We start from the raw sequence: 20,521 nt of genomic DNA on the forward strand, positions 1-20,521 counted from the left end.
TAGACCCAGATGAGGGGTAGATTTTGTAATAGGATTTTGTATAAAACGTACTATCTCTTTACAGTTGCCTCTGATTGCTTGAGGTACTAATATGATAAAAGAGTAAAATATAAAGTACAATTATGGATTTATAAAGAAAATATTGAGTGGAAAAGGAACATGCCGTGATTATTTAACAAATCTTTTCCCAATAGAATTCTGCAAGACATGCAGAAGAGTTGGCTGTACTCATTGCCATTGATTAACACCCATCTTTTTGCTTTAATTAGGGCAGGTAAAAGCTTATTCACATGCAAATTAAAGCTTGATTACAACATCTCACTAAAGAGTCATAAAGGATGAGTGGCACATGTCGCTTGCGTGCTTCCTGGGACTCCGGATCCGCCACAGTGGGTGCTGCTGGAGTTCACCCTTCTGAGTTGCCTGCATGGACTGCACCCACGCTACAAGAGTGGCGCATCTATGCCGAGCCTCACCAACCCAATTCTCCAAGTCATGGTCAAATCATAGCAACGGCCCACCTCCTCTTTGGGGTGAATCCTCTTCACTATCATGCATCATTATGGGGCAATTCTGGTAGTCAAATAGGTGGCGAGATGTTGATCTGGTAGGCATGGAATTCTGCAGGCATCTACAGCCTCCCTCAATTCCTCAAACAGAGTGCCCTTAAATCCGTCATGGCACTCCGCAAAGAATTTGGCCTCCTATCCCATCAGTCCTTTGTGATATTTGCAGCTCTGACATTGCCTCAATCAACGCCTGGGTGCAGCCCTGGGTCTTCCCGCCCTCTCCTGTGGTCTCCTACCTTAGAACCTGGGGCAGCTTCCGCCAGGTGATGTCTGGCTTCTACGGCCACTTGAACCGTCATCTTTTCCCTCTGCCCCTTCTAAATAGTCTGTGTATCACGTGGCAAACATATTATAAACCAGAGGATTGTGCGGGCCTTCTGGAGGCATTAGAATATAGGGGCCGGGAGGCACGATTGATGTTCTGTCTCTTTAAGTGATTCCATGACTGGCACTGGACTTCTGTAAAACTGCGGGCAGTGGGCTTGTTACCACATGCAAATTGCTGGTGCTCCTGCCACAACTGGAGTGACCTGATACACGTCCTCTGTGACTGTCCCTTTTGGGAGGCAGTTGTCACAATGCTGAGCGAGACCCTGCCAATCACTTTACCCCTGCCTCTTCCCTTGATCCTTCATCATGACCTAGGGACCTCTCTGGACCATTCCTGGCTTAAACGCCATCTACTGCTTATGGCTCTCGCCACTGCTAAGATCTGCATTATCCACCGCTGGCATTCCCCCACCCTCCCCTTCCATGATGAATGGCTCTCGTAAATGTACCAGACAGCCTCCTGTGAGCGGGTCATCTATAGCTTAAAGGATAAAACAGAGACCTTCCTACTCACCTTGGCACCTTTCCGTCGGGATGAAGCTCACTAGCCCTTAATTGAGAGTGGCCCTGCGAGTCCTCCTTGATATTGCCCTTATTTGTCCTTCAATGGCCCCTGCCTTGTGGTAACACCCCGTGGTATGTACCTAATGCTCTGTTTCTTCTTGCACTGTGTCTTTCCATGCAGTATTTCACATATGGTACCTTGTGTTCCCCATCTCTCCTTTTCCTATATACTGTATTGTTTTAATCTTCCAATAAAGAATTTTGAAACAAAAGAAGGATGAATACATGCGTGATGTAGTTTTTGACTGACAAAAACAGCGTTCTATGGACCTCATTATGAGTCACCTGGCACTGTATCCCCAGTAAGGATGCCAGTGCGGGCAATTCTATGCTGTTTTGCATTTACAGACTCTGGATTCTGTGATCCACAAATACCAGGCCAAGTAACTTTGTTTTTGGAAACTCTCAGCTTAATGTTACCGGTTGTAGATCCACATCTGGTAGGACCCTGGTCATGGTCTATTGACATAGGGAAATGCTTGTCCCTGCAGCACTAGGCGGATGTATACAATCGTCTCACCAGCATTGCATTGCTCGTTTGTGTCCTCTCCTGGTCTCTCTGGCCCAAAGTAATCATCCATCACAATTTCCCACCTGCTCACATCAAATGGTAAACGGCAGTGCAAAACGGCCAGTGATATGTCCCAGATGGGGGAAGTGCATGCCAAACAGGACCTTCTATTTGCAGGTCTGCATGTTATTTCTTTTTCTGGGTGAAAAACATGAAATAACCATCAGAATAAGACATGCCAGCCGAAAGGATCAATGCACCAAATAAAGGGCTCATTGCAGTGAGACACTTTGTGTTTAAAACATTACACCCATACTTTCTGCTGGCTTCAAGTGCTCTGTAAAACACAATGACACCTGCCTCTGGTGAAAATGTGATACAAAATAACTCCAAATAAATAAATGATTCTGTGGTGATTCTCAACTTAACTGATCCTATAAACTGGTGACAGACCACTGGTCTTTTGGTTTTATCTAAAAGGTGTTTCTTGCAGCCCAGTTACACCACTGCTTGCATGAGGATCAAAGGCTTGAGGTCCCCTTGTAGAGACAGCCTACGTCTTTCTGCCCTCGTCTAACTCTGCAAGTCTAAAAAGGGTTCTTAAGAATGTTTTCAAATTGCCCTATAACTCTGCTGGCACAGGGACTCCTGTAAAGTCAGCAGGCATTGATAAGAAAGGACATAACCAGAGGCCCGTCAGTACTCGCAAGCGGAGTTGAAGCTCAGCTTGATGGATCCGGGTCCTGGCAACTAACCTCAGATTTTAATTTGCTTCCTCTTCTGGTCAAACCCCTCTTTTTAATCTGCCCCCTTTTTAATTTGTCAGTTGCCAGTAGGTTGGGTTCTGAGATATTATCTAATGCTTACTTACCTCTGTATCTCCAAACAATTAATATTAATGTAGACACTCCATGATTTATAACAAGTAATTGGTATGGGGAAATGGCATTTACAGCATGGGTGGAACGACGTGTTCCATTACATCGTAAGTGTTAAACGCTTGCCTTTACCACGCATATGCGCGGTAAAGGCAGTCCACGTTCTAGATTCAGCTCGGATGGGCGCAGAGATGGGAAGGGGCAAGAGAAGGTGATCAGGGCATGAAGGATTGGGATGCCGGTTGGTAAGTAGGACTGGGGGCCAGGTTTTAGGATTCAGGGCGGGGGAGTTGGGGTAGTTTTTAGGGTTGGTGGTAGCTTAAGGGCTCAGGGTGGGGGGGGGCTGGGGTTGGGTAAGTTTTTAGGGCTGGGTTTTAGCGCTCAGAGTGGGGGGTCAGGTAGTTTTTAGTGCTGGGGGCCGGTTTTAGGACTCAGGGCGGTGGGGCTGGGCTCGGGTAGTTTTTAGGGTGGGAGGGTGGGTTATAGGGTGTAAGGCGGCATCAGGGTCGTTTTTAGAGCTGGGAGTGGGGTAGTTTGCAGGGATGAGGGGCGGGTTTTATAGCTCAGGACAGGGGTATGATCTTTACCATGCATATGCTTTTATCAATCATGCCTTGACAACAAAACTCGTTGTAAAGACATGCATGGTATAGGCATGTGTGGTAAGGACGCGTTCGTAGTTAAGACCGCGTTGTTAAAACATGAGATATGATTGCATGTGTGGTTCCATCATACAACCATTGGTATGTCCCTATTACCATCTTTCTTCTCTAGAGTAAGTGTGTGTTGCTCGAAAGGTCATCTCTCGAAAGCAGTTAGGTAATACAAATGGGCTATTAAGATGCCTTCGGAAGGAAAATTGGCAAAAAAAGCATGGAAATCCTGTTTTTATATCATGTTTTCTATGTAGTGTTTCCTTCTTAGTGAAAGTGAAAGAAAGTGTATTTAATGGGACTGATTTTACGCTTTGTAAGAAAAAAGGCTAGCAGGTTGCAAAAATTCTAATTTTACACTATTATTTGAAGAACAGCTTAAGTCCTTATCGATTACAAACTTTTTATAAATCTCAAAACAGAGGCTTCCCCGTAGCTCTCTTCGGGTATTTTAAATTAATTGAATTAATCATAAGGCTTAAACGTCTCTAGTGGTCTTCATTAACTTCTCTGGGTTTAATTAAAACATCTGTGCACTTTTAATTTATCGATTCATCCTGCTCATATGTCATGTTTTTAACACACCTCAGCATGCGCTGCATCATTTTTAACCCGATTTCCACTTAACTGAAGCAATTAAATCACCCCGGATTAATTAAAGCATCCATACTTTAGTGCTTAAGTCAGCGTGTGCAGCTTTCCCTCAAGGTTTCTGAATGTCAGGGATTTGATGCACCTGATGAGGTTTTTGTCCTACTGGAAATGTGTATCTCTGCCGCTTCCTTACTTACAGGCGTGGCGTTTTGACAGCAGTCCTGTCGACCTGTAAAAGAATGTATCTATTCCCAATAACTCTCTTTGGCAATAATATGAACGTCTTGGTATAAATGCAAGTGCTAAATTTGTGCCGGTGGTTGTACGTGGTGGGGGCTGGCAGCACTCATTTTTGGAGCCAGGAATGACTTTTTATGGGAAGATTTCGACACAAAGTAAGAGAGAGAACTGTATAAATGGGGGTAGAAGGAGGATGAGAATGACAGGAAACCAGGGACAAAGGGCGAGAGCAGAAATTTAAAACAGAACCTGCTGTAATGAGATAACGTGAGTGGTAATCAGCAGAGGCCACCATGAGCAGAGGGTGGTGAGGCGGGTGGAGTCACACGGGAGGCGTCGCTCGGGGGGGTGGTTGGGAATACAATATAAAATAAAAATAAAACTTACTTTCAGCCGATGGCCACCTCCAGCGTCACGCCGCTTCTCATCCTCTTCCTTGGTGAGGTCCTTGCAACCCCTGGGACGGACTCCCATCCAATCCTCCCTGGTTTGAGCAGGCAAGAAAGACGTCCTGCTCAGTCCAGGGAGTGTGTGGGGTTTTTCCAGCCTGGCTGCTCAATGCAGCTGGGCTGGAGAAAACCTAAGTGCGCATGTGTCTTTTGGTTGGCCTGAGACGGCCTGCCAAAACACATATGCGCACTTAGGGAGTGGAGTGCACGTCACACTCCTCCTCCTCCCTCCCATGCCTCTGACATGCCCCTCCCAACTTCTGGCTAAGAGCCGGCAAATTGAGCAATGCAGGAAAATCATTTTATTTTACATTTGTACAGTTTAGCGCTGGGATACCTCCGGGTGACTACGCGCTCTATAAAAAATGTTTAATAATAATAATTTGCTGCCTCTGAGCAGGCAGTGGGGTGATGCTCCTCCGCCATTGCTGAGGAGCCGCCACTGGTAGTATTAACTGTAGAAGTGTCTTGTAGTGGAAGAAAGATGCATGCGAGGAATCAAATCAAGCCAGCCTTGGCTGAGAAGAAATACTTCAGGCTCCTGTACTTACTTTTATTTTATTTTTGTTTTTTTACAAAACAAGAAATTATTATACTTATTGTTGATATTCATAGTAGGGAAGCTACTGGCATATACAACTCCATCATTCATTTAGCGCTGATTTCTTCTAGAAGAGAATAAAATAACCAGCGCATAGCAATTGGACACCAAAAATAAAAAACACAACTGGATCCATCACAGTAAAAGTGAAAACCACTGTAATCTCAGGAGGCAGAAATAATGCATTGTGGAACATGGCGTGGTGCACCCCGATTATTTCAACTTCCACAACAAATTGACTGAGTGGAGTTCGACTAGAGAATCTGCCCAGTCGAACTGTTTGTCTGATAATGTGAGGGTCAGGTCGAACTAGTGGTCAATTAAGATAACGGAGAGGTGGACCTAATGCGTAGTCAATGAAGAGGAGAAAGAGGTATTGACTTCCATTATCTTGAGCCTTTGATGGGCGTGGATTGTAGCTCAGAGGTAGCATTTCTAAGGTAAAGAAGAGAGTGTGTGTGTGTTTTTTTTAATTCATGAAAATACTTTAAGGGGGTATATTTTTTATATTGTTTGACACTATATATTTACACTGAATGCATACAGTATATTTTCTCCTAAATGCAACTTTTTGACAACATCTACAGACTGCCCCCCTCCCCATTTACAGTCCCGCATTTTAGCTCTGTATCAATAGTATAAATGGTGCTACAGTTATGGTTTGGTAAAAGTATTTCTTCTAAAAATGTCCAAAATAAAGTTACATAACTAAGGATTCTCTTGATATTAACGACGTAATTTTTCCCTCAAAATGTCCACTTCTAAGCAAGTTTCGGATTTTCCTATCATTCTGCCAAGCAGAGACAACTCTTATGGAAGGGGTGAGGTGAAACGTGCCCACCCCTGCTTCAGATTCTGACGTAGGTGAACAACGGTCAAAAGATTTTCTATTTTATGGTTGGGGCAAAACACATTTTTCTTAAATTCGTTGCAATTGTTGTCCTTTGTTGGATGAATGGTTCCAAATTACAGACCGGCGCTCATGCATGAGTTGTTTATACAGTGATTGTTCATAACAGAAGCAGTGTGCCTCATACACTTGCTTTGTGGCTAATAATACATGCAGATGTTTGCTTTGGAAGGCAGCAGTGGCGTGACAGGCATACAGCCGGAAAGGCTAAGTAGAATAGCTCTCTCCCCACTGTAAATGTGGCTATTGGAGTTTAAATTATAGCGGAGGGATCCCCTGCACGAGATGTTTGTCATTTAACTCCATAGCCCACTGTGTTTACCCCTCAGAACTATTTTGCCGATTATTTATCATTAATTATGATTATTACTGATAATGATAAGTGGTGTATATATCAATTTGTCAACAATTCTAACAGCTCTCCATGCACACAGTAGTTTTCAGTGTTTCTAGCTAGAGAGTGACGATGCCCACAGTATCTTTACATTTCCAGGAGCTCTTCCTATAAAGCATGTTTCTGGGTCACAGAGAAAATGGCACCAGCATCGTGTTGGGTTAGGGAGAGCACTCAAACAGCAGGTCTGTGAAGCTGAGCAATATCCCCATAGTATCTCCACAGGTCCAAGAAAGAACAGACGAAACATCTCTACGACTCTTAAAGAGCACGGCCACAGAATCTCCGCAGTGTTAGGAAAGGATGCTCACAGGATCACACCGGTTCTGAGAAATCCTGGCAAAAACATCACCATGTGTCTGAGAGAACATGACCACAGCATCGCTATTCTTCTGGAAGTGAATGTCCACAGCGTTTCTGTAGCTGGGAGAGAACATATCTAGAGCATGTCCACGATGCTGAATGCACAAGCCCACAGTATTTCCACAGATTTGAGCCAGCATACCTATATTAGTGCATAGTTCTGAGAGAACAAAGCACAGACACAGCATCTTCCTGGCTCTGCAAAATCCTACTGATAGCATCTTACTGGCTTTGAGAGAGCAGGGCCAGAGCGTCTCCATGGTCCTGATACACCAGCAGCATTTCTTCACTTGTGAGAAGTTAGGGTTAGGACCACATGATCACCACAGTAATGATGGAGCTGACCCAGGGGATCACTATGGTCCTGTTACACCCACAGCACTTCATTAGTTGTGAGAAGTTAGGGTCACATGATCACCACAGTAATGATAGAGCTGGCCCAGACCATCACTACGGTCCTGATATAACCGCAGCATTTCTTTAGTTGTGAGAAGTTAGGGCCGCATGATCACCATGGCAATGATAGAGCTGGCCCAGACCATCACTACGGTCCTGATATAACCGCAGCATTTCTTTAGTTGTGAGAAGTTAGGACCACATGATCACCACGGCAATGATAGAGCTGGCCCAGAGCATCTCTACGGTCCTGATATACTGCAGCATTTCTTTAGTTGTGAGAAGTTAGGGCCACATGATCACCACGGTAATGATGGAGCTGACCTAGGTGATCACTATGGTCTTGTTACACCCGCAGCGCTTCTTTAGTTGAGAGAAGTTAGAGTCACATGATCACCACAGTAATGATAGAGCTGGTCCAGACCATCACTACGGTCCTGATATACCCGCAGCATTTCTTTAGTTGTGAGAAGTTAGGACCACATGATCACCACGGCAATGATAGAGCTGGCCCAGAGCATCTCTATGTTTTTTTTGCTATCATACCCACTGCGTTCCCTTGTTTGTGAGAGAGTAGGATCACATGATCCTCGTGGATAGAACTATCCCAGAAGATTTTCATTGTCCTGATATCACATCCACTGTATTTCCCAGGATGTTGGCGAGTAGAGCTTGCTGATCACCACAGCAATGATAGACTTAGTCAGAGCTTCTCAATAGACCTGGTATCAAATTTCATTGGCTGTGAGTGAGTAGGGTCACATGCTCACCCTGGTATTGCTACAGCAGGGCAAAATTATATCCATGGTTCTGATAGTATGCCCGCAGTGACTCCAAGGGTTGCCACAAAATCTGCAGAGAATTGCATTCTTTAAAAATAAATTTCTTTTTCTCCATTCTAGATAATTTTCTTTGCTGATAGTATGCATTTCACCAGTAAAATATCAGGCTACAGTATCAGTACAGACATCATGCAATATAAAAGCAGTTCAAGCATGGTTCTGGACAAACTATAGCCAACTCATGCAATAAACTTAACTTTTACTAAATGAAAGACATTGGGCCATATGTAGGTGGGCTAATACCAGTCGGTAAATTTCCCGTTACCGACCGGTATTTAGCCCTTTGCGATGTAGGAGGCTGGATTTAAGGATTCGGTAACTTACCGATTCTTTATTTTAAGGAATCGGTAAATTACCGAATCCTTAAATCCTATGTAGGGAGCACTCAAGTGAGTGCATTTTTGTTTTAAGGATTCGTTATTTACCACCAACTACAAGATGGTGGTAAATACCGAATACCTTTCCAAAAGCAATTTTGTGCTTTGTTAAAAGTGCCATGTGGCAGACATACATGCCCTTAGGCATGTATGTGCGCCACATGTGCACACATGCACAATTCAGGGGTGCAACAGGGTGTCAATGTGACACCCTGCCATCCTTGAATATGCTCCCCCTAATACCGATTTGGTATTTACCGAATCGGTAATAGTGAATGGCTTCCCATTCATACCTATGGGCCTCCAGGCCCATAGGAATGAATGGGAAGGTATTCCTTATTACCTATTCGGTAAATACTGAATCGGTAGTAACGAATATTACCGAATCGGTAAAATGTACTGATTGTTTACCTACATTCTATTTACCGATTCTTAAATACCGAATCAGTAAAATTCGGAATTTAGTAATCGGTAAATAGAAATTACCTACATATGGCCCATAGTGTAGACACAAGACAAACCAGACTGTTTGCATGATCTGGCCTAAGATTTCGTTAGTTCGAGCTAATGCGGGTATTTAGTGGGTGGGTTTGTCGCAGGGGGGTATGTCGCAGGGGAGTCGCATGGGCAGTGGGAGGATTGGGGTGCGCATGCGCAATAAAAGAAAGAACTTTACATTGCCGCCAGGTCCCGTTGCTCCTGCTATCCTCGTCTTGGATCAGTAGGCAGCCAAGCCCCACTGACCAATCAGAACACTGCAATGCAGCGTTGTGATTGGTCGGAGTGCTGTGACACGGTGCTCAGCCAGGGTCTGGAGGGGTGGGCATGTGCTCCATGCAGGCTGTAATGCAGCCTGCATGGAGTACAGGAAAATTTGGCATGACTTGTTTGGGCGGCCCGTGAGGGCCGACCAAACAGTCATTGTGCACTTTGGAGTCGGCAAACCACTACTCGCTGCCCGGCTCCGAGAGCAGAGGAGCCCAGCTCTCCCACCCACCCACCCGCAAAAGAGGCGGGAAACATATAATGCTAATAAGTTATTATTTTGTTTGTTCTTCCTCGCACTGCTTAAAAGCAGTGGGGCGACACTCCTCCACCATAGCGGAGGAGCTGCCCCTCCAATTTACCTACGAGTTAAAGGCTCAAATCGAGACCTCCTTGTTATATGGCCAATGGCTTAACCGCTGAACTACACAGTGTGTCTGTTGACACAGCAGAGAGCATGATTGCAGAACTATCTGGGATGAGAGATCCCTTAGAGAAGATGTAACAGAAATACATTTCCAGATGCTGCAAATGTATGCTTAGCCACAGAAATATTATTGGAAACACAACAATACTGAACGGGAATGCTCAGAGATAATAGGGTAGCAAGAATATGCTGTTGTTGTTCAGGCACACCAAAAGAGTATATTAGTATCCTCGAGCATAAATTGTCAATTACTCTATTTGCATCTTCATTGTTCCACAAAGTAGACATCATAGAAGGACTTTATGAAAAGATGCGCCATGGTAAGTAAAGAGCAGACGCAGGACCAAGATTGTAGTGGCAGCATACATTTTGAAGTTCAGTTTCACAGAGAAGTGTCAGACAATCCCAAATCTCAAAGAAGCACTGATTATGAGGGTGCCATGGAAGACTATGGGAAATATATATGGATTTGAAGATGCGCTGCAAGTAGTTTTGGGAGTGGTATTCCTTCACATATGGATAATTGAAATAATATCCTAAACAAAAAATGTAATGTTTTATGTCCTATTTCTAGTTCATATCATAAGGTTTATTTCTTAATAGTCACAAATGTTTGAAGGTATAACCAGTGCTGGACTGGCCATAGCGGGCATTGGGCGTTTCTCCGGGAGGCCGGTGGCGTGGGGGCTGGCTTTTTAGCGGTAGGGGACAGTTTTGTTACTGGGGGGGGGCGGTTTTGCAGCGGTGCTGCAATATCAGCCCCCAGTAACAAAAGCTGCAGTGCTTCATACTTGTTGCCCCTCCCCCTGGGAGGGGGGCAGAAGCTGGGCTGACAAAATTGTCAGGGCTGCTTTGACTTCCCAGTCCAAACCTGCTGTTGACAAAGCCCAAGAGATCTGCAAATTTGTCTTTAATGAACATGTATATTGAAACAATCTGTTTTATTCTGCTACTTAATCCATAACTGGGATAGGAGATGTGGGCATTAATAGGCTAGGGGAAAAGCTGGCAGGAGAACACAGTTCTGGCTCTCAAAATGAAATGCCGTAAAGAGGCCTATCAGCAATGCAATAAAAGCAGAAAAAAATAATGGATCAATAAAAAGAAGACAACACAAGTTCCAACATGACTGACTACTGAATTTTACTAGAGACTATCTCATAAAATTTTCCCTGAATGGTCTCACTTCTTTCATGGACCAAATGAAGTAGAATTCTTGTCTGCAGACACAAGTTCCTCCAAAATAAATTGGACACACTAACTGGGTAAACCCACAGAAAAGTGTACTTTATGTAGGCGTATTTCCTTCCTTAACATGGAAACCACAATTTTAGAGAAAATATTGGCAAATAAGCTCCTACCTATGTTCTATGGACCAATCAGCTTTTATTCACTACGACCATCAGGAATAAATATTTCTGGCCTTCAGATTGTATGAATTATGAAAACGCCTCAAAGGGACTTCTTAGAATCTAGTTCGTCAGTGCTGAGATGGAATTCAATGCAATTGCACATGGGCTCCGGTGTGTGGTCTTGAGGGTGATAAGAGAAGGTTGTTACTTTCTGACCTGCCACTTTATTATATTCAAATGTGACTGCCACCATTAGGATAAATGTCTATTATCACACATATTTTCACTAGGTTGGGGCACTAGACAAGCCTGCTCCTTATCTCCTTTGCTCTTTGCATTAGCAGTTGAGCCCCTAGCACGTTGGGTTCAGAAAGAACCTCAAACTAGGGGCAGTGTATAGCATTATCATGGATGACATACTCTTATCTGTGGCTGACCTCCATACCTCCATTTGCAGACTTCTTGTCACTATTGGTGGCTACAGATCCTATGCTGGCTTCACTATAGACTGGAATAAATCCTTCCTCTCCCTCTACAACACTGAATGGCAGAGACACAGCACGGTGATTGTAAAGCGGATTGTAAAGGGAAGTTTTCTGTTATTTATTTATTGAGGTTTCAAGGAATAGGATTCCTTGTTCTGAAAAGACATCCCAAACTATGAAAGAAAACGGGAGACTGCAAGTGGAAAGCAAACAGACACACACTGCAGCAGTCCAGACAAGCATATGTATACATATATATATCTATATATAATCATAGATATATAGATATGTTGGTGTATGTGTGTGTGTGTGTGTGTGTTTGTGTGCATGTGTGTGGGTGTGTCTCTTCCACCATTAAATACTATTGTGCATCAAAAAGGGAGGGTATTGCAAAAAGATGGAAAAAGAGACAGGATCTTCCCCCCCAAAAAACTAAGAAATTCACTGTTGTAAAAATTGTTAAAGTACTACTCTATGAATTGAACACACACAGTCTAGATGGCAAAAATCGTGAGACTGCAGTCAAAGAGTAAAAGTGAATGAGTTTGGGTCTTTTTGAGTCTAAACATGACCTGAAGACATACTTTACAAAAACATGCAATCTTTCTAAATAAAACAGTTTTGAAAGAAACTGAAGGACTGTAATATCCTAGCTGACCCTTATTATCAAGGAAGCATGCTAAAGCTAATGTTTAAAGTACTTCCATGAGTCACAAAAATCCCACATGGATACCCAGTCATTTATCTTTAAACAAATCTTCTCAGACTCACCTTTCATGGCTTGTTGAGGGCTGGAAATTACAGTATTTAAACGGGATAAAATAAGAATGTTTAAGCATTCTTATATGAAATGACCTAAGGTAGACAAATGAGAGGTGTCTAACTTGGAACCACCAAGATACGTAGCATAAATAAAATGATTTAAACATTAAAAACACCTCACCTTGTAATTATGAATATCACTAATCTGTGGTCTATTTATTGCAAATGTTGTCACTAAATGCTATTAACTTATGTATGTAAGTGTATAGAAAAGCATACTTGTGAGATGCAACAAGTGCTTTAAGTGTTTTGTTTTCCTCGTTGCAGCTGCCTGTCCAAGGAAGTCCGGTGACAGAAAGCATGCTAAAGCTAATGTTTAAAGTACTTCGATGAGTCACAAAAATCACACATGGATACCCAGTCATTTATCTTTAAACAAATATTCTCAGACTCACCTTTCATGGCTTGTTGAGGGCTGGAAATTACAGTATTTAAACTGGATGAAATAAGAATGTTTAAGCATTCTGATATGGCCCCAGAGTTCAGAAGTCCCTTATCTGCTTCATACTGTCAAAAAATATTCTTTCTTCAATAACTTATTCTTTCTTCAAGTGAAATAACACCCTTACATGAGCAACAATTCATTACCACCTTCTACACAAACCCCCAACACCATCAGTTGTTGTCACTGTAAAAGAAACTCAAGATCCAGAGACAAGGAATGCCCTGGTAAACATAAAGATTTAGGAAATAGACAAATAAACCAAAATAGAAATGCAAGTGTGACAGTGAACAAACGAGCAAAAATAACAAAAAGGCTGAACCCAAAAGACTTTTGATACAAACTGTAAGACAATGTACGTGGGTAAAAAATATAAACATAAATCTCTGAAAAATGATCAGTTTATTTACTGCTAATGCCTCAAAAGCTCTCATAAAAATTATGGAATGAAGCTCTTTACAGAACTTAACTTATCCTCAATGTATTGCAGATGGCAATAGAGAAGAAATTGTTGATGACATTTATGAGACACGCAATGCATTTAGGGATGTTTTGCATACTCATTGCATAAACGTTGCAGCCCTCATATGGTCAATCTTAACACAAGCAGTATCCTTTCACATTTTGGCCATATCGGTCAAGATTATTACACATTCTGTCTGTCTGCTTTTGAACTTCAAAACAGAGTGAGAAATTCTGCTGGAAACACCATGCAAAGTATTCTCGCATCAGAATATTTATTTTAATTTATTTTAATCGATAACCTGATTTTTAAAGTTCCAATATATTTATTTTTTAGTCCGACGTTTTCATTATTTTATGTAATGAGCTGAGTGAACAACCTTGGTTTGGTTTTTGATACAAACTAAAGTAATAATCACAGGTCAACCCATACCTAAGGGATATTCATCAGGAGGCTGTTTTAAAACTTTTAAATATATAGTACTCTAACCACTAGTATTAGAAATAGTTCATAAGCCAGAAATGACCTACGGTAGACAAATGAGAGGTGTCTAACTTGGAACCAGAAAGATATGTAGCATAAATAAAATTATTTAAACATTAAAAACACCTCACCTTTTAATTATGCATATCACTAATCTGTGGTCTATTTATTGCAAATGTTGTCACTAGATGCTATTAACTTATGTATGTAAGTGTATAGAAAAGCATACTTGTGAGATGCAACAAGTGCTTTAAGTGTTTTGCTTTCCTCGTTGCAGCTGCCTGTCCAGTGCTATGTAGTGGGAATGGCCAATATTCAAAAGGAAGCTGCATATGCTATAGTGGTTGGAAAGGGCCAGAGTGTGATGTGTCCAGCAACCAATGCATCGATCCTTCGTGTGGAGGGCATGGCTCTTGTGTCGAAGGAAACTGTGTGTGCAACGCAGGCTACAAAGGAGAAAACTGCGAGGAAGGTGAGTTTTGTTGCATTGCGCGGTCCCAGCAAAGCATGATCCTGAAAATGTTATATCTGAGTCTGCAGAAGCACTCGGATAACTTTGCTTATGATGACTGTACTTAAGAAGACATTCTGGCTCTATATATGAAGATTTTGTAGACACCGGTATAACTTCCTCATAATGAAGTATCCGAAATTTGCTGAACTTTAATTATGTTTCTCCATTTTTAAAAGGAGATTTAATTTATTCAATCTGAAGTTGCTCAGCAAAATTCCATGCAATATGGGCATTGTTGCAGCAAACAATCAATGTCATCATAGACAAAACTGTTGTAAATAATCACTACTAATTTACAAATATAGTAGTTATTTCACAATCTACAAAATTGCAACTTTTTAAACATATATTAAAACTATTAGGAGTTTTGAAAAATAGAATTGTCAAATACAAAATGATGGCAATTAAATAGAAGTTTTAAAAGACTACATATTTAATTATACTTAGACAGAGTCAATATCAGTCCCGAGTGATAGAAGAACCTTCATTGTAAGAATGCAAAATCTAACTCTCCTTAAATTTAATCCAACAAATCCTGCCACTATTGTCTGTGAAGATATTCCAAAAATGTGTTATTTATTTAGTTTAGTACATTTATCAAAAGGCTTTACAATGGCAATTAGTACAAGAGTTTAGAAAGCACATTTAGAGCAAATTTCAAAATACAGACAAGCTTCATTAGCAGGTAATTTCTTAAAAATAAATGAGTGCAGAGCTGATCTAAATTAAACAAGTTTGGCATAGCCAATAGGTCTCGTCTTTGGGACCTTATGAGGGTTTAGCCATGCATCACATTGTCTTTGGTGTTTTAGCACCAGAGATTGAAGAGCTATATAATTACTTCACACTGGGTCATGCAATATGATTCATGCTTGTCGAACACACTATTTCATCAGGCCACTTTGCTTGTGTGAGCCACGGAAAATCATTGTGTTTATTATGAAGGTTATTTACTTTAACATAGTTTAGATGGTTAGAAAATGTTTACATGCACGCCCCTGGTGAGGCATTGATTTTGAGCATCTTATGCCTTCATGTCACTAGGGACGCAATGCTTCATTTTCAACAGTAGTAAGGGAAGGCAGATTAATTCAGTCCCTCCATCAAGGGGACCTTCTCCCATTGCACGGTTGTATGATGGCTGCCCTTTTACCCTCAAGAGAAAACAACAACATGAAGTCATGTGCAAAGATGTGCAAAACTGCATTGCTGGTTTGAACTTGCTTATTTGAAATTCCCTAACAAATAAATAAACTGTGGACAGTTGTACATGATGTGAGCTCCACCATGAATCACCATACTCAGAGCCTGCATGGTGCCATGACAACAGAGAATAGCTTATCCAGGTTCTGGCATTTGGTTTGTGTTCTGGGATCTTGGGTTATTGAGATAGGAAAACACAAACATGCGGCATAACTTCCAGATCCAGCTAACTTTGGAACTGGGGAATCTGGTTTGAGTCTCAGCGTCAGCTCTCCCCGTGCCCAGAAAAAAAATAAGTGCAGCAAACAACAGCTGCTCCCATGACATGGCAGAGTGTATTGTGTGAGAAAAGCTTACAAATAAGTACGCCGCATGAGGTCACAACAGAGCAGACCATGAGGTGCTCACAAGCAGACAAACCATAGTATGTGAGAGACACGTAAAGCGTAGTGCGTGCGATGCTCACAGACATGAGAAAGGAGCTGACCAGCCTGCCCTCTTTGCTGTGGAGAGTGGGGTCTATTACTTACACAGAAGCCGAAGGCATGTGCGGCACAAGAATTGCAAAGTTCACCTTCAGGACTGAGCTCTTTTATAGAAAATAACTGTGAATAAGACCAAAGGAATTGCACCGACTTCGGAGTAATGCAGTTTAATAGGGAAGTGTCAACATGAGGCAAACCTTATCTATAGAGACGAGTATCCCTATGTGATAATCTCTTGGTAAACACACACTCACTATGAAAATATGAGCCGAGACACACAAAAATAATAGTCTGCTAAAACTAAATAAACTGGAGGGAATTACTACATGTAATAGGGTCAGTCTCCATTTGAGGGAACCATACACCAAAAGGAAAGACTAATAGAAGCAATGCACCACTGAAAACAAGCATTTCCAAATGGCACACAGAAGTTCAAATGAAAAATGATGGGTGTCCTTGAAGCCCACAGAGTAGCTACAGCATGTCTTGAAAAAGACAGCGTATGGGCTGCCTAGACTTGCCCTAAAAAGGAAGCTCATTTGAGAATCAAGAAACTGAATAAGCAAATTGAGAAGCAGTACAAGGAGATCGCTGGACAGATGAGAGAAACACTGAAGCAGAAAGAATGCACAGAGGGAGACAATGTAAAAGTGAGACCAATGAGCACAGAAAAGGAGTATGGAGCTGTAAAGATGGTGAAATAAAACAAAACAAAACATAAATTGTATTGAGAACGGAAGCTAACAGGGTTGAAACAGTTATGTGGAGATATACTCTTCATAAGGAAAAGAATACAAAAGGCAGATGCATTCATTTTGAATAGCCTGAAGTTGTCAAAGTAAGTATTTAGGAATAACAAAACCATTTAAGAATGATACCAAAAAGACAAAGAGAATACATTAAAAAATTATCCTCTTGTCAAAAGCCGCAGAAGAGAGAATAAAAATGGAAAACTATTCTTCATGGCAAGTATGTAGCAAGGAATTGAACTTAAGAACGGACAAGACCTGGCCAAAGACAATAACTTCAATATCTTTGGATAGATATTGAAAAAAGATATCAATTAGAACTTCAATAAATCAATTGAGATCCAGCAAGAGTTTCTTAAGCAGAGGTAGATTTATAGGAAGAAAGGAAAATCTAAGAATAAAAAGACAAATTGAATAATGACAAAAAAGTAGGACAAACCAAATGTATTGGTAAAGAAGGAGAAAAGTAGCAGATTTAGTCAAAAGAGTCCATATTTCTGCCTCTAAAACAGACTGAGGGGTTGTGAACTAATGAGTGAGAGACAATCATCCAGAACCTGAGACAGGCACAATAGTTCAACATGTTACCAATGAAGAAGAAACAGAAGAGGGAATGAGAACAGAGAAACATGAATATCAGAAATATAGGTTTGGGCGAGTGTTTATTTATAACTTCATTTTAAAATTTGCATCCTGATAATTTCACAGAGTCTTTATTAATCAGTTTAACTACTACCAGTTGGAACTACCAATTATACTTTAAACCTCTGCAACAATGGGATGCTGTTGATTTCCACATTGTTGCTATTTTGCCACAACATAATATAAGTGAATGGACAGTTAACAGCAGCTTGTTCATCTGGTGTTAACCCTCAATATGTTCTGCATTCACAACAGTAGAGCAATACCGGATCATTTGAGTATTTAAAAAGAAACAAATTCATTCTGCTGAAATGTAATGTTTAAAGATATTATACATCCTTCAATTCCACATGAATTTATGGAACATCTCTGTCCTTGACATCTACTGCCTTTGTTGTCTATGAAACATATTACCATTCCTTTTTCGCCTCTAGACTTAAACCCATTTCTCTCCTCATTCCTCATTGTATACTCTTTGTGGGTTTCCCTACTTGCACTCACAATTGTCTTCCTCTAGCCGTCCATTATACAGTCCATGCTTCTATTTCTATGGAAATTGCCAATTGTTTTTTGTGTGCCCTGTCCACCATGTTTCCTTCTTATGCAAACCTGCACAGGACTTCTTTCACAGTGAATTGTTGCTTTAGCATCTCTGTTTTCTTGCTGTTGAATGTTTATATTCTTTATAAGGTAATGTGTTGGGCATTATGGAGCTCATTACAAATCCAGTACTATGTTGCTACTTTGGTGCTTACACTGCTGCCTACTTGTGGATACAGAAAGCCCTCTTTGGATTCATAAAGCAGGGTTTGATTGTGGGACAAAAGTGCAAACACACAGTGAAAAAAAGAACATTCTATAAAGATGACTATGTGACAAAAGTCTAGGGCTATCTACAGCTTGTGATAGAGATTCTTGCGTAGAAGGAAAAATCTGATGTATTGAAGTACTAACAAAGATCAAAGACATTATGTATGTTTGACCGCAAAAAATCTTGCCTGTCTTCATATGGGTCTTGGTCATCATTTTAGAATTAAAAAAGTATTGAATATAACTTTGTGGAAATAAGGCACCAGGGTTTTTATAACTTTGGTTTCTATATATCATACAGGAAATTTCAGGAAAATTGATCCTCCTGTACACATTGCTGAAGTTTCTGTCTCCTTTCCTTTCTCCATCATTGGTATCTGATTGTTCCATACCCACTTATTGCCACTTAAGATTTTTAGGAGAGGTTTGGGAGGCAAAGAGGAAGAAACTCCACTGCCTTGATATGAGCTGTGAACTAGCTTCCCCGCAGCCTGATCAGAGAGGCCTGTAATAGTGAATTTCTGAACCCACCTTTGGTAGGAGGACTAAATGCATTGACATCTCTAGAGTGGGTTGTCTAACAGCAGATAAAACCACATTACACTTAAGGAATAAAAAAAAACATTTGAATCCATTTATCGTTGTAATCAAAATATTGCTGATGTATTAGATAAACATGGTAGGGCAAGGAGCTCAAGTTAGGCCAGCCTTTAAGTGCATTCAGACTTTGTGACGCAGCAAAATGTTATCTAGTGTGACAATGTTGAAGACAACACAAGATAAGCAAGTCCTACCTATGGAAATCTAGCCTTATCTTGACCACAAAGGCATACAGACTAAGTGAGAATACCTGGATGAGGTCCTTTCAGATAATTATCCTCCCATATTTTATGTGATCACCCTTACATATCCGATTTGTATAACTTTCTTGGGTGTTACTTCACTCAATTGTGTACCCTGGGAGCGCTCTACAAAATCATTTACAGTATCTGGATTAGAATGACAAAGTCATGTAATTTCATTTAGTAATGCTTCAAGTCCAACATGGCCAGATTCTATAATACGTTCTCAACATTCAGCTTGTTATGACATTTTTGACTGTAATGCATTCATCCCACAGACTGAAATTAAAACATCAATAAGGTACAAGACAGGCAAGTGTACTTATTCTTAAGGTTTTTAAGAAACCCAAACTGTGATCCATGCATAACCAAGTACAGTTCTGGTCACTGTAAAAGTGTAGTCCTTAAAAAGTGGTGAAGTTGTAACAGCAAGACACTTCGATCACATCCACAAATTAACTTAGAAACATCCCTATTCCATCTATGTACTTATTCTGCCAGGTACATGAGATCGACTTACTAATGAAAGTTCGACTCTCCAAAAGAAGCAAAGTATTTGGACACACCAACGCCTTCTTCACCAACAGCTCATTATTGTTAGAAAGTGGGTTTTGGTTGAGGGGGGTGTCGCAGCCAACAATTGCAACCGCTGTCAGGGTGAATCACAAAAGGTCACTAAATTAACCTATGCTTAATCCTCTGGAAGCTTGGCACAAAAGCAGTCAGGCTTAACTAAGAGTCAATGTGTAAAGTATGTATGCAGCACTTAAACAGTAATAAGGTAAAAACACACCAAAAAATATCACACCAATTTAAAAAAATTGTGTAAACCTTATTAAAATATTTGACACTAAAACAACAATATTGCAACTCAGCAGAACTGAATTTGTGAATTTTAAAACTTTTTCGTAAAAACTGGTGTAAAGATCAAAGCACCAACTGCGGACACCTAGATGTGCGAGACTAGGTCAAAGTTAAAAGTTATGACCAGCCACTTTTTTGGGGTTGGGCCCGGTCCCCACTTCCTTTTGGACTTAGAAGAATATTTGAAGAAAAATGTCTGAGATGGTAATGTTTAGCGGGGCAAGGTAGCTGGTGGTATCTGAGGAGGAGGTGTCGTCATCGAAGAGCTGCTAGACGAAGCAGAGGTGAAGATTTCTAAGTTTGGATTTAGAGCCCAATTTATATTCAAGTGAATGTCCCGTTGTTCCACCAGGGCAACAGATTAAATTACTCCGTTGCCGTGCTGGAGAGACGCCGGCCAGATTGATAAATGACACCCTTTACATAAATTGTAATGAATTCAGGTTCTTCGCAAAACTGGACCAGCATGACAGCCAGCATCTGAGTTATGAAATACAATACA

At 41.1% G+C, this 20,521-nt stretch overlaps 1 protein-coding gene across 6 annotated transcripts in view; it reads left to right on the forward strand.

Moving 5' to 3' along the window:
* The window catches only part of TENM2 (teneurin transmembrane protein 2), a 2,740,530-nt gene that overhangs the window by 2,382,153 nt on the left and 337,856 nt on the right, over nt 1-20,521 (forward strand). For all 6 annotated transcript variants that reach the window (XM_085617838.1, XM_085617837.1, XM_085617839.1 and 3 more), the window contains one exon: nt 14,188-14,382. In XM_085617838.1, the coding sequence (XP_085473964.1) occupies nt 14,188-14,382 (195 nt within the window). The remainder of the gene's footprint in view (nt 1-14,187; nt 14,383-20,521) is intronic.

This window comes from Triturus cristatus, chromosome 7, assembly GCF_964204655.1.
Source record: "Triturus cristatus chromosome 7, aTriCri1.1, whole genome shotgun sequence".
Lineage (NCBI taxonomy): Eukaryota > Metazoa > Chordata > Amphibia > Caudata > Salamandridae > Triturus > Triturus cristatus.